The 24,035-nt window shown below is 34.5% G+C and overlaps 1 protein-coding gene across 2 annotated transcripts; it reads right to left on the bottom strand.

Annotated features, from left to right (window-relative positions):
- Nucleotides 1-4,033: 4,033 nt before the first annotated feature.
- On the bottom strand, nt 4,034-7,915 carry LOC149806853 (uncharacterized). Of its 2 annotated transcripts, none has more exons than XM_089958652.1 (2): nt 7,690-7,915; nt 4,034-6,606 (listed from the first exon to the last, which is right to left on the bottom strand). In XM_089958652.1, exons 1-2 carry the CDS (start codon nt 7,780-7,782, stop codon nt 5,317-5,319), a joined length of 1,383 nt encoding a protein of 460 aa, XP_089814778.1. In that variant the 5' UTR covers nt 7,783-7,915; the 3' UTR covers nt 4,034-5,316. The 2 variants fall into 2 exon arrangements, with proteins under 2 accessions (XP_089814778.1, XP_089814787.1); XM_089958661.1 differs by lacking the exon at nt 7,690-7,915 and adding an exon at nt 6,816-7,271.
- Nucleotides 7,916-24,035: the final 16,120 nt, after the last annotated feature.

Here is a 24,035-nt window from a genome sequence, read left to right as displayed (position 1 = left end):
GGAAATTAAATTACGAGAAGATATATGCTAAGTTTTATTTGATTTTAGTTTAAAATACACTTGGAAAGACCCTTGCAATTATTATTATTATTATTATTATTATATATATATATATATATATATATATATATATATATATATATATATATATATATATATATATATATATATATATAGCTTAAAAACGAAAAGACAGCACGACATCAAGCACAGGACAGGTGCACGGAGCGTGACAGTGTCATGACGATTAATAATACAACTGATCCATGTGTGAGTCAGTTATTTGTTAACAAAATATGAGGATGGTTAGAACTGAGAAAATGTCGCAGTTATCGGGAATTTGAGAATCGGAGGTTTCGCGTGTCGAAAATTTTTTATCCAAAGGTTACACGTGATGCTAAAACACGAAATGACATTTTCATTTGCACAATAACACTATTTATTAAAATTAATTGACGTGATATTGAAACCATATCTTAAGAAATTATTGTACTATCTCAGTTAGATGTCAATAAAGAATAATGGACCAATAAATTGATGCAAAGTTTCCTTCCCTGGTTATTATATTAAAAAATAAAATTTATATGTAGGTATTTTCAGCAAAAATTACATGTATGCATGTATGTATGACTGACTGACTGACTGACTGACTGACTTTATTTCCTCTTAAAAAAGAGATTACATCAGAATAAACAAATTCATGATAATACAAGATCATAAAATAAAACAGAAAATTGACAAAAATACAATAGTAATACTGTGTCAGCTACCGTATTGACAAAACGAAATATCTCAATGCCTGCAATTATGCAAATCTGCAATCATTTGGCGGAGCAAGGCACTAATCTTTTAACAGTTGCTTGATGATGATATTTCGAAAAGTTAATACGTCTGTAGTGTTATGTGCTTAACATTAAGTTCGAGATAGTAACGAAAATGAAATGAAAAACTTATAACAGTGTAATTCTATATGTATTTTTTTTCTTCATATGACGCATGTATTTATGCATATATATACTTGTTTGCGCGTATGCGTGCGTGCATGCATTTATCTATGACTGACTGTCTAAATGACTTAGTTACCTCTTCAACAAAGAGTATATCAGGTTGCTAAGATACATATTATACATATCATAGGATTATGAGACACATCATAGACGAGAACGCAAGCATGATATATACATCGTCAACTAATGCATTTACAAAATGAGATATATAAATACAGAAAACCATATAGAGATCTCTTGGAAATAAACATAAATAAATACATAAACAAATACATAAACACACACACAAACAGCTGTCATACAACAAAATTTGCGGATTTGACAAGAAGACTTTGGCCTTTAATTATTTATATTTAATGTTAATTTACTACTTACTTTTAATATCATGTTAGGGCATGTTAGTTGATAGTAGGGCACACATTTTATTGAAGAATGAAGCTATGCTGTTTGCGGTCACCAGCATGAGCCTATCTGATACGTCATCGTCAATAGACGACATGCAGTCAACCCTGCTTTCAAGAAGTGTCTCCAACAATATATCGTCTTCTTGATTGAATAAGTTAACCCCGTCTCTCACTTCTAAAGAGTCAATCACTCTCTCAAAGAAAGCGTTTCGTTCCTCAAGCAGCATTTCGCAGCCTAAAATAAGATGTTTCGCTCTGCCGTCAGTCTCTTTTCCACAGAGTTTGCATACCATAACTTTATCAACAGGCATGATATATAGTTTCATTACTTCAGAGAGAGGCCATAACATGGATGGAAATTTACGCCCAAGAAACCATATATTACTTGGTTTTAAGTCCAAATGAATGTTTCTGAAGTGAATTAAATCACCCCTTAGTTCCATATTTGCTCTCCAGGTAGTTTCTTCATGGTTTTGGATAATATCAATAATATGTCGATTCCAGAAGAGTTTTTCTTCAGTTTGTACTCTTTCTGCATAGTCTAAAAGAACACTTCCCATACCATATTTCTTAGTTATTCTGTCAATATCAGGTATAAATCTCCTTACAACTTACACCTGTCCAGATCCGCCTGCGCATTATGCGACGGCAGATCTGGGTCAGTACATTTTGCAGTTGGATTCGATTTATAAGCGAGTATACATATGTATGTATGTATGTATGTATCAGCGACACCTGTTTTCAGATGTTTGTATATGGAAGTGCGCATGCGTACATTAAGAGGAACTACAAAGAGAAAGCGAATAAGAAGAGAGATGATGATGACGAATAGGAAACAATGTAACAAAAATGATGCCGATGGAACACAATCTCACCCCACCCCACCAGTATAAAGTGTAATAAAAATCGACATGAAGTTACTGTTGCTTGGGTTACCGTGCAAAAAATAATGTAATGACACATGTCAACTTTCATCAGTGATCACGTGCCACAACAGCCCTTGTCTACTCTAGATAATCAGATAAATGAAGGGGCCTCTTGCTATTTATCCCCAACATTTAATTACATCCTATAATTGTCTATGGACGGTACGTTGGGGTAAAACGTGTTGATAGTAGTATTAATGTTAGATTTTTGGATCATGCGTACTGAGGAAACTTTTGGAGAAAGTCAAGGTCAAGCTAAAGGTTCCAAAATGGTTTGGCTTCTTCTAACTTTCATTAGAATGAAGGTAGAATCATAGAATGTTTAGCACATTCTAAACTTATATTCCTCTTCTTGCCAAATTTTCATCATATTGACTTTCTCAAAGTACCGTATCTTTTGTAGGTTTGAGCCCGTGCTTAAGTTTATTTAACCAAAATGTTCCAGAGTACAGGTCTTGAACAAATATATGACGACGTTTGTTTTTTTGTTGTTTTTTTTTTGTAGTTATTTTTAAAATAGAAATTTGCTTACTATTTGCATTGCTAACATATAACTTCAATATAATTGACTCTCCTTTAAAAATTAAAAAAGGAATGTGCAATGGCTTGGAAGCGTCACCAAGCCTATTTAAAGCCGTTGATAATATGCAATATTTTGAAAAGGGTCGATTTGGGTTATTAGGTTTGGGAAATTTCATGTGTTAAAATCTTTGTAGCTACAACCAACGAGTGTGGAGATTTCATTTATCCATTGGGAGTAGGGTTGGATGGAAGTTTTATTTTCTATTTTCACATATTTAAGTTCCTCTAAGATGAATTATTGGAAGACATCTTTAAGTTTGCGAAAGTTATTTCAGGTATAAAAATGTAAATTAAGAGACATACCAGACATTAGGTTCTTGAATGAGAAAAATATAATCTATCTTGATTTTACACCCAATTTTACACTTTGGCGCAGCAATTACAGTGACTTGTAGAAGAAAATTTTCTCTTGTAATTACCACTGCCATCCTTGATGACAATTAGCTGATAATATACTGTGGTCACTCGAGAACTTTCAGCCAAACTTGAATGCGTGTAAAAGAAACTGGATTAAGTCAAGATATTAACCGATACGTTAATCCTATTGATACAATCGATACGTTAAGCCTATTGATACAACGACGCAACATTTTATGTCTACATGTTCTTGAAAGTACTTACGTACGTATGTATGTATGTATGTAGGGATGCATGCATGCATGAATGTATGTATGTATGTACGTATGTATCTATGTATGTGTGTGTGTGCGTGCGTGCGTGCGTATGTATGTACTTGAGGATGGATCATTTCATCAGTATATAAATGAAATGAAGGTAACAAGGAAGTTAAGATGGATGGAAGAAAATGGACATCAAGTAAAGACGATAAGGGAAAATAAAATTTACTTTGTCGTGTGGCGACATGTATGTAAATGTTAATAATGGTGCATTGGAATGTGTATCTATTATATTTTATGTGATTACTAAATTTTGCAAAATTTTATGTTAGGGCATTTGTGTCTATATATATGTGTGCATGAGAGAGAGAGAGAGAGAGACTATTAAGAGTTCATAAATTGGGTGAATTTCATAACAATGAAGTTTGTATCCCATGTACGTGTGCATAGTAGCATGTATGTGAATGTAGGCAATAACAGATAAACGGAAGCAAAAGTATACTTCGTTATCTTTTTAATTTTACAATCTCATATGCAGTGCTCATCCCAGTCTAGCTGGGACAAGTGGAATAAAATAATATAGCATGCATGTAATATCAAGAATATGGCACATTGTTGATATATATATATATATATATATATATATATATATATATATATATATATATATATATATATATATAGTTTGACTAGTATAACACATTAACATGAATTCGATGTGCAATGGATAAGCACCAACAGATAGATATAACATATATATTTTAAATACACCTGTACACAACTTAGGAACCAGTCCCTTCAAACAAGTTACAACATACTTAAAAAAAGAAACTAATCTGATTCAGATCTAAATAATCTTTTTTTATATTTTTGAGAATTTAACACAAGAATTAATTTGATTCAAGCACTCCTTTTTTAGATACATTGCGTAAGATTATATTTTAAAATACATATAACAGCAAACTTATAGCACTATAAAGCAAACGAGTCAGAAAGCTTGTACACTTTAGGACCAAGTGGTCTACAATTTAGGGACCAGTCATGAGTGTGGTCGAAAAAATATGAAAACAACCATGATGAAAGAAAAATATCAGAACGTGCTGCTGAACACAAAGAAACATACACCGACCTGTATTGATTGCACACTATTATTTCTTTTATATCATGTGAAAATTAGGCACCACTTATGGCTTGAGTATACTAAAATGTTGAATTTATTTTGTATGAATTTTGAGGGTTGAATGAAAGACGAATGATTTAAGTACCAAAAGAATATCAGCTTTTCCAAGAAATGTCCCCACAGATATCTCACGACTGGCCACAAGCACCGGTAACGATGATAAAATTTTGATATTACAAAATAACTTTTCATATATATATTAATGCATATATATTAATGTTTTATATGTAAATTTATCTCAAACGTTTTACAACTTTTCCCTCCTTCCAATTCGTGAGCCAACATGGGGCGGCCAGCGCAAACCACGTGACCCACCATCATAGCAACCAATGGTCCCGCCATTAGTTCCAACTCGTGTCAACTGCCGGGTGGCGCCACGATTTATCGAAGGTACCAAACATGTGGCTCTTCAAGATCAGATTGTAACAATTTCTGCATTTGATAATGTCCACATGGCAATCAACGGTAAATTGCAATGTTTCTAACATGACCTAAATGCACTGAACTGAAATCTGAATGAACCACAATATTCATGCCTTTAGAGCCCGAAAATGGGCTTCGAGTCATATTTGTTCCAAGTTCTTTGTCTTTTCGAACAGTTCATATATGGCGCTTCATGTGCAAGGACAGATGGTCGCTCCTAGAAAATGCTCGCTCGCAGAGATGGCACTGGAATGGTCGATCTCCCGTGTGTTTTCTGTAATGGCGCGTGAGTTCGTCCGACCGTGCGAATTTCCAGCCGCAACCCTTCCAAGTACAGTGATATGGTTTTTCCCCAGTGTGTGTTCTAAGATGCGCCTTCAGGTGCGAACTTTTCGTGTACGTTTTGCTACATCCTGGATGGGTGCATGTGTGGCTTGTTTGGCGTTTGCGGCCCCAGGTTCGTCGGCCGCGTTTCTTGGGCTGCGACACAGTTGGATCAAGCGTGGACTGAGGCAAAAGTAGGTCGACAAGCTCTGGAGATGAAGGCGGAGTGATCATGTGATGAGAAACTGGCACCATATGACTCTGTTGGGCATTCATCTTGGACATCATATGATGTGACATGAGAAATTGCTGATAATGTTGTTGCTGTTGCTGATGCACATGATGCGGATGCTGCATTGTGAGAGATTGCTGATGTGGCTGTGGCGATGTCTGGTGCTGATGAGGTGAACACACGGAATGAGGTGGCATCATGGAAGGCAATTGCATCTGGCATTTTGGCGAAGTTTCTCGTAGCTCTGGGGAAGCTGGTGGTGATAGATGACCTGGAATGTGTTGAATATAGTGAAGATGTCCCTGGTTTGGGATCGGATTGCAGTGTATTCTGGTCATGGTCATTATTGGGTTAGTGTTCATGCTATAAGAAGAACACGAACTGGAGATAACTGGGTTGCACTCCTGTTTGGGTGTAACATTTTTAAAGTCCGATTTTGACGTTTCCACAATAGGACTAAGTTCACTCATGTTTGCAATATCACTATCAAATTTAATGTCAGGAATATCCAAAAACGTGGAATGAAAATCTGGCAGCGTCTCTTGTCCTGCAAGAGGTTCCTGTTTTACTTTCATCCCAGCATCCTCGGGATACATTGAAGAATTGTCTACAGTGTTTGACAGAATGAAGTCCAAGTCCAACAGATCGTCATATGCAGTGTATTGCTGATTTGGAGAGCTGTTGCCATTGTGACGGGGAGAAAGCTGCTGTGCAGCGGGACTCGGGACCATGCTCATGCTCATCAGATTGTTCCCCGCTTGTGCCGGAGACTGAACTGGACTCCCCATCATGGGGCTATCAGGAGATCCCAGACTCTGGGAGACGTTGCTTCTCATCTGGTCCATCATACTCATCATGCTGTTCTCGTACGGATTGTCTTGGTACAACAAGTTCTCAACATCTTGCCATGCCTGAAAATGGATGAATTTTTTCAAATAAATTTTTGTTTTATTTAGCAGTGCCTACTGCATGTATCTTAATTCACATTAGTATACAAAACGGCTCTAAAATATAAAATAACAGTAAAAAGATAAAGTAATTATTGCATTAATATATTAGAAATGGTCTATGAATTCAGTCGGAGGAAATCTTAAGATTGTGAAAAATTAAGCCGAATTACCTTTTCCCCACTGACGAAGTAATGCAAATACATTTCCGTGTCCAATATTATTGCACTTTATCCCTTCCTAATACAAACCAACCTTTCATTACACCAACAAGATAGGTATGACTGTCTCACAAGGTTAGTATGGGCTTTATATACCTGTACGCGCGCAGTCCGAAACTAATGACCTTTCACCCACGAGACGGATTGACATCTGCCTCATCCATTTGGCCTAATTGGCACGTGATCTTGTAATCGGCTTGCATCATTTGAAGCCAGTGATAAATAGTACTTGTCTATGTCGATTTCATTAATAAAACCGACTAATATGTTTTGAAAGTGACAGCGCCTGACCCACACTTCATACATACACAGACAGCTTAGTAGTAAATCTATCACAAGGTAGATTCAAGAAGCAAACAGTCTTATGATTTAATAAGTAATTTCGTGAACTGTCAACAACGCGCTCGATTAAGCACAGCTGGGACAATACCGTGTACATTTAAAATGTTTATGTTCCCAAACGATTTTATTAAACAGGGAAGAACGTTCACCAGCTTATATTTTTCATCCGAGTGACTTATATCGAGGAAAATATTATTTCTGTCGGAAAGTTCTTAACGACGGCCGTTTTTTTTTATAGATGCAATAAAACGCATTTGATACTTACACATACATATTCAAGTAAAATTTCATAATTTAAGTCATATTGCCATTTTTAAGGAATGTGTTAATGCTACCGAAAGTTATCCCTTATATACAACGTGTGTAGATAACATATGTAAAATTGTTTTTAACCTTAACCAAAGATAAAGACTCGTATATGGAGATATGTAGGCATAAAATATGTACGACCAATAAAAACACAAATAATTATAAAAATACTTACATTTTGAAGTTCATTTTCATCAAATTTAGGTGACATGCTATTCTGTGCTGTCTGAAATACAGGATCCATCATCGTGTCCATAGCGGTGATCATTGTTCTTAATTGCACTTTACGTGGAGAATATAACACAAAATGTACATAAAAAATATTATATCATTCGATATTTTCACTCCATGGAATTCTAATGTAGTATGAATCAAAATCTATCTACAGTATGCTAAATAAATGTGAAACACGTACAAATTATCTTTACAGCTATAGAGGAACGCTATTGGCTGCTCGAAATGCTCTAAAAATAGACGCCTATATAATGTTGCCCAGTCTACATATTTACTGCATACAGTAACTGTTGATCGTCACGACCGTATGCTGATAGTGCGCGCTCATAGATGTGAAGGAAAATGTGGGCTGCACTATTACTCATTTAGAACGGGGATTGTGTAATGACGTTATTACCGATAGGAAAAAAATATAAACGGCTCAGGTTACTAACTCTAAAACCGCCGTTGTAAATGGGGCCTCGTATTATATCACAACATACCAGATTAGGACCTTGTACAAGCATGCAAATTGTACGCTTACATTTTGTCGTTTTCTAGTTATTAAAACATCGTTCTTAGACGTTGCCCTATTTTAAATAAAATGCTCACATTGTATTTTATCCATTACAAAGTCTTCACTTTACTATTAAATTTTTAATAATGATATTGTCCAGTTTAGTCTTTAAATGTATAGATTTTTTTTTCTGAAGAGTTTAGGCCCACTTCAGTGTTTAATGATCAGTTAACATCTATAATCCCTTTTAGTCGATGAATATAAAGATGTGTTAGATCTTTGTGGTGTCTACGTTGACATTTAGAAAGACCAACCTCTTAAAACATAATTCACTGCATGCAGAACCTAACCTGCTCCCGACTAGCAATCGAATAACTTTAAAAACAAACCACTGTTAATCATCTGTGAATTTACTGAATCTAAGGACTGACCGCTTGCCTCTTGTTACAAAGATCATGCTGTATGCATGGCTGGATGTGCCAGCCATATTTATTTTTTACCATTGCCATGACAGAAAATTTCAGACCATTTTTTATAGATAAATGTCAATATATAGTATGCACTAATTTTACTTGAATGTGCATTCATCGTTGGACAACTATTTATGAGGCCTCATCAGGTCAAATGATGGTGGTGGTGTGTTTCCAAAATTTCAACAACAAAAATCATGACTTTCCTCGAAAGGGCGCCAAAGTAAAATTATTTGTGTCTACTTATTTAAGCTGTGCACAATACCCAATAAATGTGCGGAAGAATAAAACGACAGTCAAGTTTCAACTAACAAGTGACTACGTTTTAGTGTGTACTTTTTTGACGGGTCGAGGGGTTAATACGATCAGCAGATTAAAAATTAAATGTCATGTATGGAAATATGTACATAATTTTAAATGACAAACTTGCACAAAGTCATTAATTTGATAAATCAAATATGTTCCATGTGCAGTGTACAACAATATCCCGTCTATTCGTAGAATCTGTCTAATATCATGAAGGTGTGTGTGAATTTTGTTCGAAAAAGGTCCAGAATTGTTGTTGAATTATTTTTGCCATTTTTTTAAAAAAAAAAGATGTACTAGTAAATCAGTATAAAAATTTGACTGAATTCGTACATGACATGAAAGTGAAAAGATACATGTTTACGACACCTTTAGTCAAAGACATTAGGTTGGATGAACTTAATGTAAGCATGATAAGTGCAGTGTAATTACAACTGAAATCTCCGACGCGATGGAGATTACAAGCAGATCTCGACTTTTACGCAGATTGGTGTATGCAAAACTTTGTGTCAATATGACTATACTGATTACCCCGTGAATTTCACTCGATATTTTCGATATGTTTATTTGATTTTACGATAAGATGTAACAAGATTTGGGTTAAATTGCGAATAGAGGGTTGCACGTGTCTTCTTTATGTGCTGATATACAAGCTTAAATTGTGTCAATCAACAAACAGTATATAAATGAATACAGTCAAAAGTGTTTGAATGCATGCGTAATTCAAGTTGATAAGATGCATTTCGAAAAGTTTGTACTGCAAAGTCAAAACTACTTTCATTGTTCTGTAAAAGTAGAGTCAGAAAGTGAATAAGAAAAAGTTCTACCGAATAGATTTCTCTTTGATATACTCTTAACATGTTTAAATATGGAAAGAAAGAAACGTTACGTGAATAAAGTGATCAAACAGGCGCAAATTGAATTTGATAAGGAAAATCGCTTTGGAGATTTCAAATCGAAAATTTGGTGTCAGAAGTGGAAAATAAGAAGAAAGTCCACAAAAGGCACCATTAGCTTTTCACAAATTTTCCTCAGACCGAAATTATACATGGGGGTGAGGGTGGCTTATGATATAATGTTGCTAGTTACTAGTAGGTATAATGAAAAATAACTTTATGCAATTTTTCATTATTGCAGAAAGAGTTAAAGCTGTAATCATATTTGATGAAATCCTCAAATTATTCTTTGGAGACAAAATAATAATTTTTGCAGGTAAATATTAGATAATATGACTGTTATTTAATCTTTGCTACGTGCTCAATTTTAAGGTCAAAATTAAATGATACAAATCAATAAGAACAATATTTTAAACATATCAAATTGAGGAATAAAATAAAGGTGTTAAATAAAAATGGCACCAGGAGTGAGATGATGGCTGCCTAATTTACACTATCAGAAGTAAGATTGACAATTTTATTACGATAAATGTTTGAACGTTAAAAATGGTGAAGCGGATACACTGGCTAAAAAACTATTTCAAACGAGCAAGAAGGCTTATTTTTACATGTCACTATAAAGAAAATATTATTGTACATTTTTTATTGTTAAATGGGTAGACGAGAGTTTCTTATATAATATGATGTTCAAAGTTTGTTGTAGAGAGATTGCCATAGATTTAATTTTTTACGTTAAACAAAAATGATATTCGTAGGATTTGGAATTGAGAAGTCAAAATCAAAATAAAAAATAAAAATGTCTTATATTAATATATTGATATTTTTGGTCAGAAATAAGTAAAACTGACACTCAAGTTGTAGACAAAAGAGTAAAACGAAAATATTGGTGGCAGCACTTTGTTTCACCAATTTCAACTTATTTTTTTAATTCCCAAGTAACTGTTTTAAATTTTTATAATATTTACCATTTAATACTTTCCGGACTTATTATATATATATATATATATATATATATATATATATATATATATATATATATATATATATATAATTATGTGTATTTAATTTAATTGTTTGTTAGTTTTACATTATTTTTATTTCCTTACATGATATTGTAATGTAACATTGTTTACTGGACTGGATCTTGTCAAAAATTCTTGGACAAATGATGTCCTAGTTGGTACGTGGGAATTTTTGCTTCAAAACTGAGATAAAGATAACATTATAAAATTTAACTTAAAATTTCATACATTTTTTATAAAAAAAGATTGTGTTCGAAATAAAGTTGCCTAACATGGTTACATTCATGTTCGTAATACATTTATACATAAAAGCAGCGTAAACGGTGAGACTTTAGCATACTGGGATAATAATGAGTAACATTAATGTCCGAAATGAAAGATAGCTCTGTTTATATATATAATATAAAAAAAACGCAATAGAAAACATGGCAGTATCGGGATGTTTGCAACTAAGCTCCTATCTATATACAGACTTCGTATGATATTTAAGCCTCAGAAAAAAATGGCATCACATGGATATAGAACAGACTTCATGAGGTCATCGTTTTCTGTACAATTTCGTGACAATTATAATTGTAACATTTTATTTTTCTGAGTCAGATAAACACCCCTACCCACCATATATATATATATATATATATATATATATATATATATATATATATATATATACATATATATATATATATATATATATATATATATATATATATATATATATATATATATATATATATATATATATATATATATATAAAGAGAGAGAGACTTTACAATATTCATAATTCAGAAAGATTTCCACTGAAAATAAAAACGGTGAATGCAAACGAGTATTGCTATTTAAACTTAACTTAGAAAACTTCGCGGGAAAAATGTTAATGTTGCGACGTAAAGCAAAGGTGTTCCTCAGCGGGCTATGCATACTTCCATAGAGACAAAACACACAGCGGATAATGAATACTTCTACAGAGACAAAACACAAAACACACAAGAAAAGGTGGCATGTGTCAAACGATAAATATTTACATTTTTGGCCACAAAGAATAAAATCTAGTAATGATAATGCCAAGATATAAACTAAAGGAAAAGAACAACATGGCAAGAAATACAATTTCGTAAGATTTGCATAATTAAAATATTTTCGGCGTTCAGCTACATTAAAAGACGATGCGTATTATTTCGCAGCTAACTATTATGGAACATAATTTGAAAAAATCAGATTTTAAAGTTGATTGCTCTTTTGAATCTTAAACTCTGTGAATACAATTTACGCGTCGTGTTTGCTTTTGGGGCGTTTCTTTTTTTTGTTAACGTGACTGCAACAGTCTATCTTTTTTTGAATAGACTGTAATATCTCAGTTTTGGGAGTAAAATAGAAACAGATAATCGTCTCATCAAGAAAAAACGTGTCAAAAGCGAACGTCTTGCGTTCTGTCCAATTGCCATTTAAAAAACAGATATAACCATGCATTCGGAGCGGAGTTCCTACACATCGGATCTGCGGCAGAGTTTTGAATACTGCTCAAGAAGAAAGAAATAAAATACTTAACAGTGACAGGGATATATCAAATGCATTTATGAACTGTCTACATTGTAGCGTCTGCGTTAGATAAAGGTGTCTCTATTTCTGGAAATTAATCAACCTATGGTTATAATTTGTACTTTCTACACAAGTCATGAATTGATCAATTTTGAAAACAACTTGTTTTTGGGAACCTTTTGAAATCTTGAAAAGAAAAAGAAAACGGAAGGCGTTTCTTCTTCAGCTAATTAGGTTCATCTGTTCAGTGTAACCCCGTTTCTTAAGCAGGAATTTAAAGTACTCCTTGCGTCCGTCTAACCGCCTGTACGTTCTTCCATCCGGCATTCGTTAGCCCACGGAGCGCCGCAATTTTAATGGATTTTCATGAAGCTTAGTAAATATATGGTTATCACCTGAAGATGTGAATATGAACAGACGAATTTGCTCAGTAATTTATTTGACAGCTTTTGGACTTTCGTGTCAAATATTTTTTTCGTCTTGTAGCCGTGTTTGACACACTCCTTTTCGTAACTAGTCTCACGAGTTTGCTTTTATTGATATGTTCCAGCAAATTTAATTAGAGTTATTGGCCTTTCTGGTATGTAATTTTTTTTAAAATGATCGCATTTTTTGTTTTGTGTCTAAATGCAGTTTATGTCATAACCTTTCTCATTTAGGTGGTGATAGAAGAGTTATATTTATGCATTTATGGAAGGATTTAAAGTTAATTGTTTATTCTTGAGAATATGAACTCAGGGTGGTGTTCCGTGTGTATTTCGGCGACAGTGCACAATGAGTAATAAGGCCTTGGTGATGATCCGGAACTGAAATCTGTGTTCTATTTACATGCTGCTCTGTTGACAGTCCAGCCTCTCAAAAAAATGCAGGTCAACTTTTGACACGAACTTCACAGTGAAGTCATCTTTGAAGGTATTTTAGATTAACATATGATTTGTGTTGATTGTCACACAGTGGAAAGGTCAGTGCAATTTTGTATGGATAGAAGTGAAACTTGGTATATTACTATTGTTATTGAATGATACACATATTAACCATACAATTGCTTCAGTGATTTTTGTAAGAGTTAATGTTCTTTTTATTTACTTACACCTGGGTATAATGTCTTTTGTGAATGCAACTACTTTTGCAATTTTATTGGATGGCTGTGAAACTTAATGTATATTTGGTTCATTGTGTTGAAAAATCATTGTGTTGAAAAATCATTGTAGTCACACTATTTTCAGGTGAGCTGTAGGGTTTTGTTTTGGTTTTACTATAGATTTTTCTTCATCGTGAGCTAGGGGCGGGAATAATTTCATGAGCAAATTTCTCACAATTCCTTAACTTTATTTAAATTTCAATATGACTTTGACTTATAAATATTACATTTAGAAAACACTTAAAATAGCAAATGTATAATGTGCAACCTGTGTATTAGGGTTTAGAGATTTCACTTTGAGTTTTAGTTAGGAAACATCATCAATGTACGTGCATTTAGGTCTTACGGTGGGTAACATAATTTACCCATTTCTTTTTTTTAATACAGAATTTTCAGCTTCTGGCGCTGAGTTTTCAAATAAAATTCACAATTCTGACAAAAGGAAATATAGGATGAATGAATGAATGAACGAACGAACGAACGAACGAACGAATGAATGAATGAATGAATGAATGAAACCGGAAAACGAACTTTATTTGTCTTTTAATAGGACAATTTAAATATTACCCGCAGGGTCAGATAGAATATCCAATGCTCTCCATAAAGTCTGCTGTGCTATATACACACAAAACAAACACAATCACGCATGCTCAATTTAAATCTTTATTACCATGAAACGATTAAAAATTAGATTTTTGAATACGGCTACTTTTCAACCTATTATGTTTTACATGTGCTTTATTAGCTCTCGAGCACTTGGTCTTGGTAATACCTATCAAGTTTGCATCATTTGTTATACTTCCTCTTTCAGAATTTCAGCGTTTGTCCTTTTTAGGTGTGTTAGCTTTCTTGTCTTTTTATTCGCTTTGTTTTTCACCAGTTTTAAACTCAAAACATTTATATTTCTAATACCTTTTCAGCATTTTGCTTTGGTTTTCAGAATGAGTGCATTGTTTACTCTGCTTAACGGTGTTTCAGTATTTGGTCTTGGTATGACTATCGGATTTTCAGTATTTTATCGCGACCATTTTACCTAGTATAACAGCCTTCATTGTGTTGATGCTTATGTCAGAATACATCCTTGTTTTGCTTAATCTTTTAATATTTTTCTTCGGTTGTCTGTCAGATTTTCAGCGTTTTGCATTAATTTAGTCGGCTATTCATCAGTTGTTTTTTTGTGTGCTCTTACTTGGTCTGTGTATTATATTTTCTGAATGCCCTAGACTGCCTATCGGCTTAGCAACATTCTGTTTTAATTAAAGTTTCCAATAAGCATATAATTAGGTTCACTAACGTTCCAGTGAATCTTGTATTGGTTACTTTGTACTCGGATTTAAAAAAACAAAACAAAGCAAAACAAACGAAAAGTTGTTTCTATCGACTGGGACTAAATTAGACCGCTGTCGTACGTTGGCGTTTGTTTATTTTTGTAACTAGTGGAGCGCAGCTGTCAACATTATTTATCCCAGAGTTCGTTTATGTCACGTGACCAGATGGCGAGCCGGATGAATCCGACAGGTATCCCCTCGGGTCTAAATATAGAAAGATATAATTAGCCACTATATATACTGAAGTATGGCGGAAAATATCTGTTTCATTTCTGTAGTAACCACGAGTCAGTTAGGTACTGTGCGGTCTACTTAGAGCTATCACACGACAGACACACAGTGAAGACTTATTTTGAAAGTTAAAAATGCTTGACCCAGATATTGCTCTGTTGTCTTACAATGTCAGTTTTGTTCTGTACGTAATTTACACACACACACACACACACACAGACACACACACACACACACACACACACACACGATGGTCATCATGTTGCTCACTAATCTCAAAATGCGATTGAAGCTGAATTAACCCTAAAATCGACATTTTCCAGCATTTGATGAAAAGTCAAAATGTATGTATGTATGTATGTATGTATGTGGGACCTAAAATAATAATAATAATATTATTATTGATCACCGAGGTGTATATACACACACACACACACACACACACACACACACACACATATATATATATATATATATATATATATATATATATATATATATATATATATATATATATATATATATATATAATTTACTTTGTTTATTCGAGCATATTCATTACTTCTTTCATTGCAGTTGTAATGCTAAAATAGCTCTTTTAAGGCAGTGTCAATAGTTTGCCTTTCTCACAAGACTTAAACATAACGCACTTACTTGACTTTTCCCGGTCCTCGAAGTGAAAAGTGAAGCTATCGTATTACATAAGCGACCGAAACAGGCATTCAAAGAATAAATGTGCAACCATGACTTGATTTAAGCTGATTTTGGTTGCGCGACATTTAACTTTCCTTATGTGTGCATTAAGAAGGGAAAATAGGGAGGTTTCTGTTTAATCAAAGTTTTAAATATTTTATACCTGGTATAGAACGAAATATGAATATCTTTGCAATTTTAAATAAATACCGCATCGACCTCAAACAACGTTGGCGCAGACATTACCAACTTAAGGAGATGATAAACGTTCTTTATTGGTGAACAGTAGGTCAGTGCGTCTACTCAAAGTATGCCCATGCACTTCTACACACTTTCTCAATCGAATTGTCCAATTATTAAATTAATTTTTTATTCAGATTTTGATATATGTTGTTCATACACTGGAAAACTTCACTTCTCGCATAAAGTCACGTCTGTCCCTCAGCGAATCTTTCATAACGGGATTCAGACCCAAACTCACTTAAACATAAAATCATGGCTGTTCGGAGATTGTGACAAAGTTTGGATGTTGTGCCCCTTCACAATGTCCGTCATGATGGCTGATTTATGAGCCATTGCGTTATTATAGAGTCCAGTCAAACCAGTAGAGTAGGCACGAATACATGGACGACCGGACCTTTTGCATCGGAAAATAAAGCGTATTAAATTCCCTTGACAGTCTGATTACGTCGAGCGATTTGTGGTTTCTGCCTGTATTTTCCGTTCCAAACTTGATATTTTCTCTCAAGACGGGGTAAAAAGCAAACAGTAAATCCAAGAATAATCTACATAAACAATCTCATTCGAAAGCATTTTGCAACTGTTTTCAAATTTGGCTAGTAGTTATTTGGCGATTTCAACGCGAGTCTGTTTTTGATCAGCGTCAGCAATGTGGGATCCATCTTGCACAAATCTTTCTGAGCTTCAAATGATTCTTCAGTATATTTCAAACATCCGACGAATTATTGCCCGTGATTATCGAAATATCTTTCACTGTATCTAGGATGTTCATCGATCGCAGAGCAACCACTTCTCGCTTACCAATCGCATCCAATGATCTTTCAGAATGTGGGTCATCTTCCATGGATTCGCGACCTTGTTTAAAATGATGAAACCACATCAAAATTGTAAGAAGTTGGCCTTGATTTCAGTCAGAGAGTACACTAAGAGCGCCGGGATTTTACAGTGTGCAAATTGCTCAGTAGCAGAATTGGTTCTTCTTCTCCGACATGGTGGCCTAGTGGCCTCGGGTGCGGGTGGTTGCGGGTTCGAACCACGGCCGAGTCATACCAAATACTTATAAAAATGGTAGCAACAGCTGCCTCGCTTGGCGCTCAGCATTACATGGTTTAGTGTTAGGACTGTTTGGCCTGGTGTTAGGATAATGTGACTGGGTGGGACATGCTGCTACATGTCTGCGGCATGATGCGACAGCGCTAGACATCACTATAAACTGCCACACTGCAGATATCGTAGCGATATGACTGAAAATTACGTCACTGTCATAGACATATGCTACGTCATCCGCATATATGTATGCACGTGTCCGGCAAGCAGCACGTGCAGCTGTAGATCGTTTTATAAAATGTTATTTTTTCCATCAATTTGCATTACATTTATTGGCAGCTTAATTTTTTTTTAAATACCCCTCACTTGATGAAACTACTGAAAGTGATCCATTTAAAAATTAAATCATCTATTATAACTAGAGTGTATCTTATCCCAAACATATCTTGATCGAGACTGTCTGTATGTACATACACTGAACTGAACAACACAGCCTCTCTCTCTCTCTCTCTTGCTTCCTTCTTTCGTGTATATATTGTGTCGTTCATATGTTGGATCATTTATGGACGGACAGGCTCGATAAAGTTGTATTGTTTTGTATGTCTGAGTGTATTATGTAGTTGACGACCCAGTAACTACTTGCTGTATTTTTTATAACTCACTCTTCTAAGTCTCTTATCCCAAACTTATCTTTTCCTTCTTCATATTGTTATTCCGTTTACAAAAAATAATCATTCCGCTCCGGTGGCCTAGTGAACCTATAATAGTAGTTAGAGCGTCCGCCTCGGATGCGGGAGGTCGTGGGTTCGATCCCCGGCTGAGTCATACCAGAGATTTACAAAAATGGTACTAACATCTGCCTCGCTTGGCGTTCAGCATTAATAGGTTAGTGTTAGGACTGGTCGGCCTGGGTGTCAAGATAATGTGACTGGGTGGGACATCATGCTACATGTCCGCGGCATGATGCCCCAGTGCTAGACATCACTATAAACTGTCACACTGCAGACATCGTAGCGATATGACTGAAAAAATTGTTAAAGCTACGTTAAAAATCAAAATCACACACATCACAAAAATTAATGGTTTCTCATTAAACATTCATACCAATTCACTTTCTAACCCTCCACTCTTTCTTTGTGCTCTGCATAATAATAATAATAATAATAACTTTCGATGTTACTTATACCTTATAAGGCAGTGTTTATTAAAGTGAAAATGCGTAATACTGGCTGAAAATCGTGTCCATGTGTTGGCATGTGAGTGCGTAACAGGTTGCCACATTCCAGCGAAAAGCGAGACGCATGACAACACACCCGAGGAAAGACAAAGATGAAAGGCTGTGACCGATGAAGTAAACAGGTGAAAACAGTGATTTCTTTTACCTTACAAGAATTACATCAATTTTCCTACGTACTAAATTATATATGAGGTTTAAACATTTAGAAAATTTAGGTAAATCACCTTAAATAGTAGCACTGACAGAAAATTTTCTTGTAATAAATATTTCCATTTAAACTTATCGACATTTACCTGTTGGAGATATAGAAGCAAGCAAAAATGAAGCGTTAGGTTAAAAGAGAGCAAAATATGATGATCAGACGCACACATGTATGTTTTCGTGTGCCCCGAAAATGTACCAGAACACTGAACACATGTCATTGTTTTTAGCGATGTAATGTATTCATTTACGTAAGGCCAACTAATTGATGGCTGCAAAAATGTAATTACAAGTGACATGCATAACATAAGCATTTAATGTCTTTGTAAATATATGTTTGTTAAACTAGATAAGGCAGGAAAATATTAAATAACAGAAAACTAATATTTTATTTATACACACATATCTCTTTCTTCCTCGTCTGTCTGTTTCTGTCTAACTGTTTGTCTCTGTCTCTCTCTCTCTCTTTATATATATATATATATATATATATATATATATATATATATATATATATATATATATATATATATGACCTTGACCAAGGCACTGGGATTTGTCATTCGTCTTCTCATGTTCGTAAAGTTCATTGACTTAATATCTATTTTCCTGAGAGATAGGAAGTTACGGGAGTAAATAAGAAGTCATATATAATATTTTATCGCTGTGTTTCATTGAAGAGGTTTAACACATCCGTAAACACAATGTCCCTGGCAATACTATTTGAAACTCGTAGCTAGGATTAAAGTAACTGACACTTACCTGTAACTACCATATATATATATATATATATATATATATATATATATATATATATATATATATATATATATATATATATATATATATAATAACAAAAATAAATCCATACTTAAGTTCAAAATTAAGATGTATGTTGCCAGAGAGAAAAAAGTAATTAAGAAAATAATGCTAATTGCATGAAAAGATTTTCAGTTCGTTTCGGTTTTCTTTTGTTAATCTAGAAGAGTGTCATTTATAATGCAATTTGCCTATAATTTCCAGATCCACCCAACAAATTGCAATGAAAGGATAGGTATGGAATTGTTGTTGGTGGTGGTGGGTGGATGGGTTAGTTAACAGTAGTTGAACATATTATTTTGCTGTATCATCATGAAGTAAAGGAGAGCTAAATGCCTTTTCAAAAGACAAACCAGTCCAGGCTGGCTTGGGCGTGTATCGAACCCGTGACCCTTCGATTACAAATCTGACGTACAACCTGAGTTAATGCGGCTCCCGGAGTAGGGAAGCTAAGAAGCTACACATATGCAACTTTGAAAGTCAAGGCAGAGCGACTTTAAAGTGTTATGCGGATATCTACAAGTACAGTCGCTAAAATTTACAAAAAATTATGTTACTTTTCATGATAATTTAGCTCTATATTGTGTATTTTAGACATTAGGAATCGGTAGAAATGTCTCCTTACCAAAGATGTACAAAGACTGCAGGTGCAATATTCGTTACATAGGTAGATTCGGGAGTGGTGGGTGGGGTGGTGATGAGAAGGTCTGGAGTGTGGCTTACTGTACCAATATGGTTAATCAGTAAGAAAGGTTGTATTATGCAGCGGAGGAGGTGGGGAAGGCAACAGTCATATTAGCCATCGAATAAATGTTTCACTGCTGCAAATTCACACACACACACACACACACTTTAATAAATTGGCTTTGCAAAAACAAAACAAGGCAACAGTGCAATTATTTCTTACTCTCACAATTAGGCGTACGTGAATATAGCTGGCTTCTTTTACCTAATTTGTCGTCATTTCTTTGGTGGATACACGATCATAATGAAACTCATTTTCTAGGGAAAGCTTCGTCAAAATTCTAAAGAAAACAAAATTGCAAAAAAACATAGAGATAATATCATGACGTTATTATTTCAAGAGCACATACTAATCAATTTTTGTATCTCCTTCTATGGTTTCAATTTCATGATGGTATACTAAATAAATGTACGCTGATTTATCTTAACAGCGGTAATCAGAGACCTGTACCATAGTTACTCAGTGTTCTCTAATCAACAAGTTAAATAGGATGTGTGTATTCCGTCCAAACAGATACTTCAGGAATGAGTGCTATTATTATACAGGTCATATAATATTTTTTTTTACACACGGGTATTATGAGGTGATTCGCCTTATTGCACTGGGGTGAAGATTTTGTCGTCACGTTTACAAAATCGCAATGTTCAGATATCTCGTTTACATAAAAGGTTGTATCATAAGCAAAATGTTGTAAAAAAGGACATACACACCTGCGCGTCAGTTCACAAATTTCAAATGCATGAAAACTTGGTGAAATACAAGTATTTGCTTTGGGTTAAGAAGAACTGAAGGAATAAGGTAAACTGGCGTTCTGTCAGAAGCGTACAACTTGCAATGCTGCACATTTTGATTGTTGGAGACGGTTTTGTCTTCATGTGATGTACAGCCTGTCTTATACCTTTTTGAATTATATTTCTTAATCGCATTTTAATAAGATACTCTAGGTTGTCCTAGACTAATTGGGATACAGTTTGGAGCCAGTGAAAATATCATATCGTTTCTAGATTGTCATCAAAAGCAAAATTTCCAATTTTGTGATTTTCAGTGTATTCAAGCCACATCCCGACTCCACCATCAGCTTTACTCACAACTTCGAATTGTTAAAATTTGACGCGCTCTTTAAAAGGGTTTGGTGTTTTATTTAATTTATACCATTTGTTAGCTAATGTTTACGGCCATTAACAAGACAATATAAACAAGGAGAAGACAGATTTGAGTGATCGATTTGACATGACATTTATAACATAAGCATAATTTTGCTTTTGAATGCACATCATTTTGTTTCTCACAAACGCGGTGCGTTTTTATTTCCGGAACAAGTTCGTTGCTACTTATATCCATGTAAATACTCCCCCAACTTGACCCGGAGTGGAGCTGATGTTTACCTGAGTATTACCTGTGCACACAATCAACATTCCTTTCATGTTAGCTATAAAGGTAGATTTAAAGAGTTTCATAATGGGGCTACTCTCGGGATATCTAATAATAAAAGTGAAGGTGTATTTTTCGGCTGTCACTTTCTACTTCATTTCCTTTACTTTTTTATTATGAACCACGAACGAAGAAGATAACATTCGTTTGTGAGATCATCCCCAAAAAGAGACCATCCTTCTATTTCTAGTTGACATTTTATTTCATATAATAGGTATTGTCTAAATTTTTAGCTTGATTTTAGCTTTATCAAGAAGATCAGTTTTCTGGTATTTCCACTGAGTTCAATTTATATGTAATTTGCAAATGGATGCAACTCCTGAATGAAAAAAGTTTGTTAGCATAGATAACAAGACGACAAGCACCCATAGATCACGACACAAGAGTGACTTATCGAATATGCTTCACCATAGCTAGCCAGACTGTCCATGTTGTAGATCAAGATAGCCAATATTAAGATAGTCGATTGCCCATGGTCTAGATCAAGCCAGCCAATGTCAAAATAGTCAATAGCCCATAGCCTAGATCAAGACAGCCAATGTGAATATAGTCAAGTGCCCATGGTCTAGATCAAGCCAGCCAAATAGTCAATAGCCCATAGCCTAGATCAAGACAGCCAATGTGAATATAGTCAAGTGCCCATGGTCTAGATCAAGCCAGCCAACGCGAAGATAGTCAATTGCCCATAGCCTAGATCAAGACAGCCAATGTGAATATAGTCAAGTGCCCATGGTCTAGATCAAGCCAGCCAATGTGAGTATAGTCAAGTGCCCATGGTCCAGATCAAGACAGCCAGTGTGAAGATAGTCAGTTGCCCAAGGTCTAGATCAAGCCAGCCAATGTGAAGATAGTCATTTGCCCATATTCTAGATCAAGACAACCAATGTGACGATAGTCATTGTTATTTGCCCATAGTCTAGATCAAGACAGCCAATATGGGTATATGAGAAAGGTTGATAGTAACTTCACGTGGGTCGGTGTTATAGAACTGCTTATGTATTTCATTGAAGTGGGGGGGGGGGCTGATATAGCGGACTATGTTCCTATATGCGAGAATGTAATATGAATAACAGAGTTTGTCAACTAGCAACAACAAAAATATAAGAAACTAATTTGAAGTGTTGCTTTTTTTTAATTTCTGTGAAAGATAAATGGTTATCATCTGATGGATTCTGAAATTTTAGGGAAAAGCAGTTTTAACCTTAGCGTTATTTATCCATCATCCATTATATAAGTATAGAAGATTTAAACTTCATATTTTGAGCATGGTTCAACAGGCTTCTGATTTCTGCCATAAATTTCGTATTCAGCCATTAGGATTATTGTTAGTTTAATGATTATTATCCCGATTCTTTAAAATCTATGGATCAGCTTGCATTGAGAAAAACGTCGATACTACTAGGATCATATGGTCGTAAATTTTAAATAATTTAGACGGTTGACATTTTACATTCAAGTTAATACATACATATTTAAGCATAAAGAGCGTAAATTTCCGATATCTAGAAGAAGACAAAATGTTTTACTACTAAAGAGACCCTGCAATTGGCCCCTTGGTTGACGTACATTATAGTCCTTGGTTAGCGTAGTCTAGTCCCAGCCACATTCCCCCAAGCACTTGTTCCAAAGTATAATGGCTTTTGACCCAGTTTCGCTCACTGATCACACACATTTTTGAGACATGTTTGCATTATAGCTTCTGGTGATGGTATACGGCTATAAATTGTGATAAAGTGAAGATAAACCAGCTGTATTTTAAATTACTTGGCACAGTTTAATGACTTATAATATAATATAATATAATATAATATAATATAATATGATATAGTATAATATAGTATATATAATATAACATAATATAATATAATATAGTATAGTATAGTATAGTATAGCGGATACAATTTTAAATGGTTACAAGTTGCAATGAACTAAGTTTTTTTCCCCTTCAAATCCTGCGTTCATTGTAAGCATCGATTAAAACATGTTCCTAATGTCTTTGCCAGTTCGATTGTTGAAAACTTTAGCAGCTTATTAAAAATGGTCAAATATCCGTTTTTAATCAGTTCTTTTGCCTGAAAACATGCAAAATATATTGAATTGCCTATCTTATCACATGAATTGCAGATCCGTGTGGAATATATGTTTTGCCTCTCTTGGTTTCGGTCCCTTTATTTTATGTAGTCATGAGGCTAAACGTATCCCTCAATTTTGTAATTCCGATAAAAGCATGTCACTGCATTTAGCATACAGACTAGGTAAATATTTTCTTGAAACCTTATTATATTCTGTTCAGTGTGTGCATCATAACTGAATGATTTTGATGTTTATGAGCGTATCACAATTATTATATTGTCTTACAAAGGCTAATATATAATGGGATGTGTGTGTCGCTTTTACGGTGACGAGCATGAACAGAAACGAGATTTTGTGTTTAAATTTCTGGA

Source organism: Sinohyriopsis cumingii, chromosome 1, assembly GCF_028554795.1.
Source record: "Sinohyriopsis cumingii isolate HCF-2022 chromosome 1, ASM2855479v2, whole genome shotgun sequence".
NCBI lineage: Eukaryota > Metazoa > Mollusca > Bivalvia > Unionida > Unionidae > Sinohyriopsis > Sinohyriopsis cumingii.
The sequence above is the reverse complement of the archived record's forward strand: the minus strand, read 5'-3'. Positions and strand labels throughout refer to the sequence as shown.